This window comes from Theobroma cacao, chromosome 9 (assembly GCF_000208745.1).
Source record: "Theobroma cacao cultivar B97-61/B2 chromosome 9, Criollo_cocoa_genome_V2, whole genome shotgun sequence".
NCBI lineage: Eukaryota > Viridiplantae > Streptophyta > Magnoliopsida > Malvales > Malvaceae > Theobroma > Theobroma cacao.
Window position 1 is genome coordinate 29,697,829 of NC_030858.1, and position 13,942 is coordinate 29,711,770.

General features: G+C 33.5%; 1 protein-coding gene and 2 pseudogenes across 1 annotated transcript; all 3 read left to right on the forward strand.

Annotated features, from left to right (window-relative positions):
• Positions 288–2,194, forward strand: LOC108663287 (annotated as a pseudogene).
• LOC18589873 lies at positions 2,593–5,800 on the forward strand (annotated as a pseudogene).
• Positions 10,016–11,783, forward strand: LOC108663288. Its single transcript, XM_018126887.1, has 3 exons — positions 10,016–10,927; positions 11,044–11,580; positions 11,685–11,783. Exons 1-3 carry the CDS (start codon positions 10,016–10,018, stop codon positions 11,781–11,783), a joined length of 1,548 nt encoding a protein of 515 aa, XP_017982376.1.

A 13,942-nucleotide genomic window follows, 5' to 3' on the forward strand; every position in this document is an offset into this window, starting at 1 on the left:
GTCTACCTTTCTAAACATAGCAAGCCACCCAGAAACCACCTGAAAAACAGAGGACAAAAATCAAGACACAGGTTCCATAGCTGGAATCGGTCCACCTAAAACAGCTGAAACTGGGAAAGACAACACCTGGAGACACAGATAACAAGAAGGGTGAAAACAGATCAACACCCGGTTCCCCCCCCCCCCCCACCAATACCAAAGACACGTTACACAGCTTTTTTTTTTAATTCTTAAATTGCTACCTATCTTAGCTGGTGCATAGGGCGTTGTATGGGACACAACTGTCGATGGATCAGGATCTTTCATGCTTTCTTCTTCCTCTTCGCAAAGAAGGTAAGTTGAGAGCGACACGTTAAACAGCTTGCAACACAAGAAACTCATATAGAAAACGTGTCACCCAGAACCACTCAACGCCTGCAGATGGAGAACCATTAGTCCACAACTGATAATCTGGCCATGCATGTAGCTTGTGACAGGAATGAAAGGGCCTACCTGCATCAGTTCCAAACGCAAAACCACCATGGTAGCGCCATGCTCGAAGACGTCAGAGCTATCAGTATCACCACCTTTTGTAAAATATTTCCCCTATCCACCCCAAATCGAGCCAAGAAAGGACTTAATACACCCCTAGCCACCCCCTCAATGCCATCCTCGTATCTCATAATTCGGGTAAGCACATTTCCTTCATTCTAGACAATCTACGCTTCTTTTACCCATTCCCATCTCAAAATTTCTCTCAAGCCTTTGATAACTTATTGTGAAACTAAGTACCAGCAACTTTCAATCAATGAAGCCGAAATTTCGAAGCCCTTTCCTTGTTCTTCCACACATTCTTGTATAACCTTCCCTGCAATAAAACTTCTGATCTTTCCTCACCGTTTGAGGTCAAATGGTCGAGTTCACCTATAACTGTGGATTATCCCACCAATGTTAGCCACAGTAAGTTTGTTTTAGTCGGTAGCTTAAAAACATGGAAGCAAAGAAGAGCATACACTGAAGCCTGGTAGAGGCCAAATGAAAATAGGGGAAATATCTTTCTGGATTCACCTCCCTCAGAAGAATTTCTACCTTGGCCTGAAACTTCTCCTCATTTACAGGTCAATGAAGTTGCCACTAAGCTAGCAGTATACCCTAAGCTTGCAAACCCGATTGAAGCACGAATCTTCCGTTCCGTTTTGGATTCATTCAGACTTGGAGATAACAAAAATGTGAGATGGTTTGTAATAGCAGATGATGACACTCTTTTTTTCGTCGATAATTTAGTAGAGGTACTAGCAAAATATGATCATGCTAAGCACTATTATATTGGAATGTATTCGGAGGCTGTTATATCAAACTTTCTTTTCTCCTTTGATATGGCTTATGGGGGGCGCTGGATATGCTTTGAGCTATTCCCTGGTAGAAGGACTCGCGCCATTGATGGATGATTGCCTTGAGAGATATCCATTCATGCATACCAGCGATTATCTATCATTCTTGTGTTTATCAGACTTGGGTATTGGTCTAACCGTTGAAAGTGGTATTCATCAGGTAACCCTACTTCTGAAATGCGAGATTACTTTTCTGGCTTCTCAAGAAGTACTACTATTAAAAACCGATAACAATTGTAACTCTAGACAATAGTCTGATAGTATAGTGGTCAATGTAGTCTACTAGAAACATGAAATCAAGGGCTTGAATCCTTTTCAAACCGTTTACAAGAACAAAATTATACAAAATTATGAATAAAACATTTGATGACAAGCTAAAGAATTTCCTCTTGTGATATTTTACACTGCAGATTGATCTACTTGGTGATATATCAGGCATCCTATCATCTCATCCTCAGTCCCCAATTGTTACACTTCACCATTTTGACAACATAGACCCACTTTTCCCTTCCAAGAACTGCACTGAATCAATAAATCATCTCATGGAAGCAGCCAAAGTTGATCAATCACGTCTGGCACAACAAACAATCTGCTATCACAGGCCAACCAACTGGTCTTTCTCAGTGTCATGGGGCTACTCGGCGCATATCTATGAAAATATAATCCCTCGGGAGTGTTCTAAGGAAACCCCTTGAGACATTAGCACCCTGGAAAAACGGTCCGCTTCCTGTTAGAGGATAACACCTGCATGGACACGTGCAAGCATTCTGACAACATAATCAGTGCTTAGTATGCTTACTTTCTGTCAACACCTCTGATGTTAGAATAGGATAATGCTGTGTTGTTTTTATCTTAATTGAACACCTGTTAAGCGGTTGTTAGAGGTGTTATAAACTCTAACATCTTGTAATATATATGATCACTGTGTGATCATCATGTACTGATATGAATACCCAGTTTTGCTTATTAGCCCACTAGTTCTCTCTAGCCTTCTCTCTGCTTTAAGTTATTGTTATATATTATGACATTAACATGGTATCAGAGCAGCTCCCAACTCCTGTAGGACCTTAGACAACCTTCTTTTAATACTCTTGAGTTCTCAATGGTCTTTCTTTAACCTCTTGTTTCCAAATTAGTTTACTGTTATAATGTCAACACCTAATATAACTCAACAACCTCTACAGTCTTTGATGGCTCTAATTATGGTGTATGGGCTGTGAAAATGAAAACTTATTTGAAAGGTTATAATCTGTGGAATGCTGTAAAACAAAATGTTGAACCGCAAGTACCAAAGGATAATGCTCTTGCCGCGCAAGTTAAGCAATATGAAGAAAAGATTGCAAAGAAGTTCAAAGCTCTTTCATTCATTCAATCTGCTGTCTCAGAGGACATTTTCAGCCGAATCATAGATTGTGAAACAGCTAAAAGTAGCTTGGACAAGTTACAGGAAGAATATGTTGGGATATCTAGAACAAGTAAAAATTTTTGCCAAATGAGTGGTGTCATGTGACGCCACTCTCATGAAGGTGGGTCCATCCATGACATGCACCAACAGTTGCTTAAATTTAGTATAAGGACTCTCGTTTTTTATTGTTAACTTAACTATCTACTTTTTACTACTATTTACTTTACATTTTTTTTCTTCAACAGTTGTTAAAAGAAAAAAGATTTAAAAAAAAGTAAAGAGTATAATTAAAGTAAAAATCATATTTGAAGTTCTATTAAAAATGAAGAAATGACTCACATGAATATGAAGAATTATTAAATTTTATACATCTAATGGGATATGTGTCAATCCCTTAAACTTTACCCCTAGAGTTATCGATGTCTAATAATATAATAATCCTTCCAATATAATATTATTAGGAAAATAAAATCACACACCCTAGTATCCATGAAAGGTTTTTCTTTAATGTTTAGTTCTTCATAATATTATTCACTTGCATCCAAATATACTTTTTGTTTTTCCTTAGAAAAAAGCAAATAATAAAAATAATAATCAAACATATGTAGTCTTTGCTACGTAAGAAGGATAGAAAATTGGAAAATTGGAAGAGGACAAAAGTGAACAGACAGAAATCATGCTTTTTGTGAGTATGGATTGAAAATGGCTATTTCTCTTACTTTCTTTCCTCTAGCTTTTCTCACTGACTAGGCACTGGTAAAAGGCAATTTCTTTCCACTTTTCGACCCACTCTCTTTCATCCTCCCAGTTTTCCACCTTACCAATCAAGCCTTAAAATTTTTTCTTTTACTAGAAGGATTGATGACAAATAAAAATTTCAAGGAGGAACACCAATTCAGATGTATTGAAGCAGCGAACTCTTCTATTTTTCTGGTATTCCTTCTGACCTTTCACGAGTTCAATGCATGAAACTCCTCCCTTGATAGCGTGAAGGCTTTCGAATAAAAAAAAGCCACACTTCACGTGCAACTTAACCGCTTCCCTTAATTCCGAGTTGAACGGACAAAGCACCCCCCATTTTTACAATTTTATAGTCACAAAATTTTGGTTAATTCACATGATTAAGCTGACTTAAACCAAAAAAATAGCTTTATAAACCAATTTCAAAATCAATCTTAAACTTCAAATGCAAGTTTTATCCTCATTTTCTGGAGCATATTAATTTTCTTTTATCAAATTACCTTCTTCAATATCTTCCTGTATCTATTCATAATCTCTTTTGCTAGTACAACCAACTTCAGTCCAATGCAGCAAAAATTTAGATATCTTTCTCTTGGAGCTTTATGCAAATTTCTACCTGTTTCAGCTCTTGTTCTTTTCTTCTTTTACACATTCTTGTATAGCCATTTTTGCAACCAATCTTCAGCTGGCCTTTTCAGTACTCCCTTTGAGCATAGATGGTTAACTTCATCTACAACTACTAGCAATTCTCCAACCAATATTAGCCACATTAGGTTTGTTTTAGTCGGTTGCTTAAAATCATGGAAACATAGAAAACCATACATTGAAGCCTGGTGGCGACCAAATGAAACTATGGGTAATATTTTCTTGGATTCACCTCCCACAAAAGAATTTCTACCTTGGTCTTCATCTTCTCCTCCTTATCAGGTTAATGAAGACATCGCCAAATTAAGAACATACCCCATACTTGCGAACCCTGTCGAGGTTCGAATCTACCGTTCAATTTTAGATACATTAGATTAGGGGATAACAAAAATGTGAGATGGTATGTAATGGCAGATGATGACACTCTTTTTTTTGTTGATAATTTAGTCGAGGTACTAGCAAAGTATGATCATACCAAGTACTGTTATATTGGGACAAATTCAGAGTCTGTCAAGTCCAACTATGATTTCTCTTTTGACATGGGATATGGTGGAGCCGGCTATGCTTTGAGCTACTCGCTCGTGGAAGCACTCGCATCGGTAATGCATAACTGTATTGAGAGATATCCGCACTTTTATGTCAGTGATCATCTATCTTCTTCGTGTTCAGCTGATCTAGGGGTTGGTTTAACTATTGAGAAGGGTATTCATCAGGTAATCCTGCTTAATTTCGCATTATAATTTTGAAATTACTTTTCTTGCATCTCAAGGAACAATTAAGATCACAATTTTTATTAAGGATATTTCATCTTGTGATATTTTGACTGCAGATTGATGTAGTTGGTGATATATCAGGCCTCTTATCATCTCACCCCCAGTCTCCTCTTATCACACTTCACCATTTTGACAACATAAACTCGATCTTCCCCTCCAAGAATCGCTCCGATTCCATAAATCATCTGATGGAAGCTGCAAAAATCGATCAGTCTCGTCTGCTGCAACAGACAATTTGCTACCACAGGCCAACCAACTGGTCTCTCTCGATTTCATGAGGATACTCTGCTCACATATATGAAAATATAATCCCTCGAAGTGTTTTAAGAAAGCCCCTCGAGACCTTTGCTCCTTGGAAAAAGGGTAGGCCTCCATTCTACATGTTCAACACTCGACCACCTTCTAATGATCCATGTGAAGCTCCTCACGTCTTCTTTATGGATTCCATCAAGAAAATGGAAAATAATTTGGTTCTTACTACCTATAATCTGACGTCGCCCCGAAACCTACAACCTTGTTCATCATCCGGTAACCATTCTGCAGATTCTATCACCAAAATTCAAGTTTTTTTGCAGGCAACAACGCGTAAAGAGGTCGGTCTTCCCATTCTTTAGATTGCATTTAGTATAAATTTTTGTTATAATTAATCATAAGCTTTCGCTTCAAGTACTGATGTTTGTATTACTTCATTTCTCAGGCTGGAAGAATAGAATGCTGCGATGTTAAATATGTGACTGGCATGAACGTTGCCAGCATTAACTTGAGAGGTTGTTTGAAGGGTGAGGTTATTGCATAATTGGATTTGATTTAATAAAAAATATATTCCATTTACCCCGATCGACTAGTTATTGAAATATAGTTCTTATTGTTTTCCTGGAAAAGTAAGATGTTCAAAATTTTGGATGTCTAATGTATGTTATGGAGTGTACAAAACCAAATATTGTTTTTACGGTTGGGATGCTAAGTTGGTTTACAAGTAATCCAGGTAAAATGTATCGGTATGTAATTCATAGAGTTCTAAAGTACCTAATGAGTACCATAAACTATGGCATTTGTTATTAAAGTTAATTTTCCTTGATGCTAGTTGGAACTCAAATAAAAAAGATTATACCTCTACAGGTTGGATTTTTACAATTTGTAGGAGTGCCGTTTCTAAATGTTTTAAGAAACAATAGCCTTAGGATTTCCTGCTCAAAAAGCGGAATGGTTAAGAGATTGTGACAATGAAACTACAGTGTCAAAATGGAAATAATAAATACATTGGACTTCGACACAATATTTTAAGATAATGTATTAGTGATGGTATAATCACTATAAGTTATATGACTTCTAGTCAAAATTTAGTAGATCAGCCTACCAAAGGATTTACAAGGGATTTGGTATTAAAAACCTCCAACGGGATGTGTCTAAAGATAATTAAAAATAAAAAATAAAAGATCTAGTAACAGAATAACAAAATCTAAGATTTTTTTGTTCTCTTTGAGATTAAGAGAAAAGAAAGTCCAAAATTCAAAACTACATTCACATACTATTTAAATATTTTCTTTCTTTGTTTTTATATGAATTTCTTTGATTTTAACATCTAAAATTGTATATAAACTCGAAACAAATTTATTCTGCTTTGGTTTATAGGATGATTAAAGATGACATCAATACACTTTATGATAATTTTAACCAGAATTAGAGCTTATATAAATTATTTTGTCAAAAAACTTACTAAATAGCTTTAACTTAATTTTAAAATTTAAACTAAAAAAAGCTAAGCCAAACAAGTTACATGAGATCAAAAAGTTGGTCATTGTCCCACATCAAACCATTAAAAACCATATTGTTTAGAAAAAGCCAAATAAACCACACAATTTCAAAGAACGCCATACGCCAGATCTTACAACACTCACCATAAGGAAAAGCATCAAACCAAGCTTGAAAAAAGTTCCAACCATTGCAAGGTGCTGTCCATGAAATTCCCCAACCGTTACACTAAGCGTCCCAAATTTTCCAACTCTCAATACAATTGAAAAAGAGATGATCAATGGTTTCGATTACCTGTCTACAAAATACACAAAAACCAGAGGAACCAGAGAACACACCCAACCTAATCAGCCCAGCTTTAACAGCAAGTACACCATGAAGTAAAAGCCAGCAAAATGCTTCCACCTTAGAAGGAACAAGGCCTTCCGAAACGGATTTCCAAATCACTTTGTTGCTGCGATCACCATTGCAAACAGCCTTGCAAAAGTCTTTTGCACTATAATTTCCACCGGAATATCCTTTCCAAATAGTTTTATCCTTCCCGTTAATATCCAACGTAATGTCCTTGATCTTCGAGTTGAAACTAGACCACGGGTTTGCTCCCCAACTGAACTTACTTCTTAATTTCACATCCCAGATCCAAACATTATTATCCCAACTACCACACGCACACACCAAACCTCCTTTGTTTATTGCCAAGGCATGGATACGAGGAAAGATGGATTTAAGAGGAACGACATCCAACCAATTGTCATTCCAAATGAAATATTTCAACCATCACCAATCGAAAATCCCAAACTTGTAGAAATCATATTAAAGTAACGGTTAGTGGGGGAAAGGGGAGAGACGATAGCCACATGGAAGAAACTCTCAAAATCATCTCAAAGGGATTGGATCCGTTCTTCTCAACAATCACACATCTCCACCAACTTTCTATCTCATCATCGTACCTTCAAATCCAGTTATTAAGGAGTGTTCTATTTTTTATCCCACGATCTATGATGCCCAAACCTCCACAATCAAAAGGTTTGCAACGGTATCCCAATTAACCAATGCATCTTCCTCTTGCCATTTGAAGAACCCCACAAGAAGCGACGCTGGATTTTGTCAACATTTTCTTCTACGTAGATATTTTTAGTTTCACCATTTTCTTGTCCAATTTTCTTTTTCACGTACATCTCCCTCATATTTTATTTAGCTTTTTGTCAAGCACTTCGATCATGATTAGAGTCAAGTTACATTAAAATTTTTCTTTTTCTTTTTTTTTTGGTTGTGGGTAGTGCATATATGTATAAAATAAGTTTTGTATATATAAATTTAAATAAAATAATATGCACAAATGTATAATTTTTTTTAAGACATGCTGTTTAAATAAATCTCTAAACTATTTAAAAAAATTCAAATAAACCTCTAAATTATTTAAGAAAATTCAAATAAACCCTTATTCTTTTATTGCATTCAATCAAGTTCTTGTACGTTTATTTTGGATCAAATAAGCTCCTTTGACTAATTGTCATTAATCTAAATGAGATTTATCATTTTAGATCCACATAACACTGATATCGCGTTGATGTGGAATATGAAAAATGTTACATGATCATATTTTCATGCCAAATTAGCATATTATGTCATTATTAGTTATAATATATTAACATGTCTTATTATAATCAATTATAATATTTTAGTATGTTACGTCAGCTTCATGTGATGTAAAATAACATATGATATTTTGACTAAGTTAATTTTTAGTGATAAAGGTTTATTGGATTCAAAATAAAAGTACAATAGCTTATTTGATTCAAAATAAAAGAATAAAAGCTTATTTGGATCAAAATAAAAATATAAAAACTTAATTTAACTCAATAAAAATATAAAAATTTATTTGAATTTTCCTAAATAGTTTAGAGGCTTTTTTAGATATTGTACTTTTTTTAAATTAATACATATAAACATATATATATATATATATACACACATATCAATAAAATTTTATGCATATTCTAATTTGTGTGTGTGCACACATATTTAAAGAGCGATAAAATTAACCACAAGGTAGTGTACTAATAAAAATTACAATTATAAGCAAACAATCTATATAATACATTCAATAGAAGACATTATAAATAAACACACTAACACATTTGTATAAAGTTGGATAATATAACCTAATGATTTAATTTCTTTTCTTTCAACCATAACTTTCCATGTTTTTTCTTTCATTTTTTATTTTTTTTACAGAAATCATTTTGACTTTTGCGCGAAAATATTGTCTGCTTAATTCTTAATTTCAAATGTTGTGGAAAAAGAGAAAAAAATTAAGAAAAAAACTTATTGGGTTGTAAAGAAAATTACAATTTGTTGTTTATATCTCAATGCATTAATATATATATATATATATATTATACAATAGCTGTTGTGTTATAATGTAACTATTGTCGGAGATTTAAACTTAAGAGATTTTAAGTTCGAATATTGGATTAAGAAATGAGATTTATTATATAACAATAAGACTACGTACCTTTTATTATGTAATCTAATATCATATTTATTTAAAAATAATATTGAATGTTTTTTATTAAAAAAAAAGAATTCAAATTTTACTTTTTAAATAATGATACATGTATCAACCATAAACCAAATATTTAAATATATATATATATATATATAATTCCTTCTAACTTCTTCAATACTGCTTAAATTTAGTACAAGGACTCTAGTTTTTTATCGTTAACTTACTATCTACGTTTTACTACTGTTTACTTTACATTTTTTTTCTTCAAAAGTTGTTAAAAGAAAAAGATAAAAAAAAAGAAAGTAAAGAGTAAAATTAAAGTAAAAATCACATTTGAAATTCGATAAAAAATGAAGAAATGACTAACATGAATATGAAGAATTATTATATTTTATACATCTAAAGGGATATGTGTCAATCCTCCTTGTTTTCCATCTTACCAAGCAAGCCTTAATTTTTATTTTTTATTTTTTTACTAGAAGGATTGATAAAAATTAAAAATTACAAGGGGGAGCACCAATTAAGATGCCTTGAAGCAATGAACTCTCTCTATATATATTTTTGGGTTTTACTTCTGACCTTTGACGAGGTCAGTGCTCATGCTCCTCCCTTGAAACCGTGGAGACTTTCGAACAAAAAAGAGCTACACTTCACATGCCATTTAACCGGTTCCCTTAATTACGAGTTGAACGGACAAAAAACCCCCCATTTTTACTATTTTATAATCACAAAAATTTGGTTAGTTCACATGATTAAGCTAACGTAACCGAGAAAAATGGCTTTATAAACCATTTTCAAAGTCCATCTTAAACTTCGAATGCAAGATTATCCTCATTTTCTAGAGCATATTAATGTTCGTTCATCAGATTACCTTCTTCCATATCTTCCTGTAACTTTCATAATCTCTTTTGCTGGTACAATCAACTCCAGTCCAATGCAGCAAAAATTTAGATATCTTTCTCTTGGAGCTTTATGCAAATTTCTACCTGTTTCAGCTCTTGTTCTTTTCTTCTTTTACACATTCTTGTATAGCCATTTTTGCAACCAATCTTCAGCTGGCCTTTTCAGTACTCCCTTTGACCTCAAATGGTCACCTTCATCTACAATTACTAGCGATTCTCCAACCAATATTAGCCACATTAGGTTTGTTTTAGTCGGTTGCTTAAGAACATGGAAGTATAGAAAACCATACATTGAAGCCTGGTGGCGACCAAATGAAACTATGGGTAATATTTTCTTGGATTCACCTCCCACAAAAGAATTTCTACCTTGGTCTTCAGCTTCTCCTCCTTATCAGGTTAACGAAGACATCACCAAATTAAAAATATACTCCAAACTTGTGAACCCCGTCGAGGTTCGAATCTACCGTTCAATTTTAGATACATTTAGATTGGGGGATAACAAAAATGTGAGATGGTATGTAATGGCAGATGATGACACTCTTTTTTTTGTTGATAATTTAGTTGAGGTACTAGCAAAGTATGATCATACCAAGTACTATTATATTGGGACAAATTCAGAGTCTGTCAAGTCCAACTATGATTTCTCTTTTGACATGGCATATGGTGGAGCTGGCTATGCTTTGAGCTACTCGCTCGTGGAAGCACTCGTACCGGTAATGGATAACTGTATTGAGAGATATCCGCACTTATATGTCAGTGATCATCTATCTTCTTCGTGTTCAGCTGATTTAGGGGTTGGTTTAACTATTGAAAAGGGTATTCATCAGGTAATCCTGATTAATTTCGCATTATAATTTTGAAATTACTTTTCTTGCATCTCAAAGAGCAATTAAGATCACAATTTTTATTAACAATATTACATCTTGTGATATTTTGACTGCAGATTGATTTAGTTGGCGATATATCAGGCCTCTTATCATCTCACCCCCAGTCTCCTCTCATCACACTTCACCATTTTGACAGCGTAAACCCGATCTTCCCCTCCAAGAACCGCTCCAATGCAATCAATCATCTGATGGAAGCAGCAAAAATCGATCAATCTCGTCTGCTACAACAGACAATTTGCTACCACAGGCCAACCAACTGGTCCTTCTCCATTTCATGGGGATACTCTGCTCACATATATGAAAATATAATCCCTCGGAGCGTTTTAAGAAAACCCCTCGAGACCTTTGCTCCTTGGAAAAAGGGTAGGCCTCCATTCTACATGTTCAACACCCGACCGCCTTCTAATGATCCATGTGAAGCTCCTCACGTATTCTTTATGGATTCCATCAAGAAAATGGAAAATAATCTGGTTCTTACTACCTATAATCGGACATGGCCCCGAAACCTACAACCTTGTTCATCATCCGGCAACCATTCTGCAGGTTCTGTCACCAAAATTCAAGTTTTTTTGCAGGCAACAACGCGTAAAGAGGTCGGTCTTCTCATTCTTTAGATTGCATTTAGTATAAATTTTTATTATAATTAATCATAAGCTTTCATTCCAAGTACTGATGTTTGTATTACTTTATTTCTCAGGCTGGAAGAATAGAATGTTGCGATGTTAAATATGTGACTGGCATGAATGTTGCCGACATTAACTTGAGAGGTTGTCTGAAGGGTGAAATTATTGCATAATTGTATTTGATTTAAGCCAAAAAACACTTCCATTTTACCCCATTCGACTAGTTATTAAGATATAGTTCTTATTGTTTTCCTGGGAAAGTAAGATGTTCAAACTTTTGGACGATTAATAGTTGTAAATCTTTTCTTTGTTTGCAAAGTCATAAAACAAAATATTTTTCTCTACCTTCCTATATCTCCCACAGGTCCTAAGTAATAAATATTTTTTTCCTTTCAATTATTATCTCAATGAAAATAATTTATTTTTCCTTGTCATTGTTATTTTCTTAATGAGATTACATATCATAAGGTAGAAATTATAATCATAAATAATATCTTTATGGAGAAAACCAGTAAACAAATAAAATAAAATTTACATTTAGTGAGATAATTTGAACCATAGACTTAAAAAGTATCAGAACTTCCTCCATACCGTTAGACACAAAACCTCAATAAATTTAATGATTAGAAAGAAGAAAGTATAATACTAGAAAAAGTCCTTGAACTATTAAAAAATATTCAAATAAATCCTTATTTTTTATTACTCCAATCAAACCTCTTTACTTTTATTTTAAGTCAAATAAACTCTTAATTATTACCGATGGTTGCTTAATTGTTATTAGTCTAAACGTTACTTGTTATTTTATATTCATGTGGTACTAATATGAAAGATGAAAAATGCAACTTAATCATGTTATCATGTCACATCATCATATATTATGACATATCAATATGTCATGTCAATTCCATGTGGTATAGAATGTCAATTCCATGTGGTATATAATGACAAGTAATATTATGAAAAATGCATTACAAAAATGTATTTTACTTTAAAAAAAGGGAAAAAAAAAAGATATTAGTGAAGGTACAAATGGGTTGGGTCAAGCTTATTAGACACGGTTGATATCTTAAAAATTTAGAATCAATCAGCCTATCTATCCATTTAAGTTAATTGTTTTTGTTTTTAATTATAAAAAGAGATTCGAATCTTGTTTTTTAGACAAATATTATATATCAATCAATAAACTAAATGTTTGGATGTACCATTTAAGTTAATTTATTATTAAAATATAAAAAAATATTTTTATTTAATATTTAATTTTTAAGATTGAATCTAACCTATTAAACACAAAACAATTCTCTGGTTTTGTTCTTTTTGGTAGTCTGGAACTTGATTGCATAAGTATTATTCATTTTCCAACATAAGGTTAGTTGTTTTGTTTTGTATCTGAATCTTTGTGTTTCTATGTAAATGTGTAATAAATCTTTGAATATCAAAAAAAAAAAAAAGAGAAAATCTAAACACTTCCTCAGTATGATATTTGTGAGTGAATAGGGGGAGTTGACTTAACGAAAAGGGGTTTTCATTTGCCCCATTTGGCGGAAAGTTCCATGTTTCCTGCAAATCGGAAGATGTTTAACATTTTTGACGATTAGTACATATAGTAATCTGTTCTAATCGACCAACCCAGCCTTACCTTCTTTTTTTTTTTTTTTTCTTTGGTTTCTGTCTTAATGTACTTAAAAAAGAAATCATTTTTCAATGATTTTGTATTTTTTGGTTAAAAAAAAAAAAGATTTTCCCTGTCTTCCTACATCTCTCAGACCCTCATACTGCCTTAGGTCTTCCAGTTTTCTAAATCATGTTTTCTTCATTACTAAATCAATAAGGATGCTATGACTAGTTTGCTCGTCCTTGTTATGTTACACAATTAGGCACATTATGAGAGTAAAATTCATAATTTGCAAGAAGATATAAATATCGAAAGCCTAATTTAGTTACCATTAGTTAGAAAAAAACCTAATTTAGTTGAATTATTTACTATCTATGTACTCGCAGTAAACTTTTTAACCTTCACAAATAGATTAAATAGTTGACACATGCTTATTAATATAAAGAAATCTAAATTCAATGATAGCGTGCCGTACAGCTAGCAATTACTTCACCGCTTGTACAGGGCCTTTAACTTGATGTCTGCAACATGTGCACCACCCACTATTTGACATCGCAGCATTCTACTTTTGCGGCCTGTAAAATAGCACAAACAACCGTTTTGTTATTTTCTAAACCTCGTGTGTGTTTGGTTGGTACGAATGACAATTTCATTACTCTTGTTTCTTATTATCTCTCTAAATTTTCTCCACCCTTGTCTCTTCCAAACAGATCCTCTGGT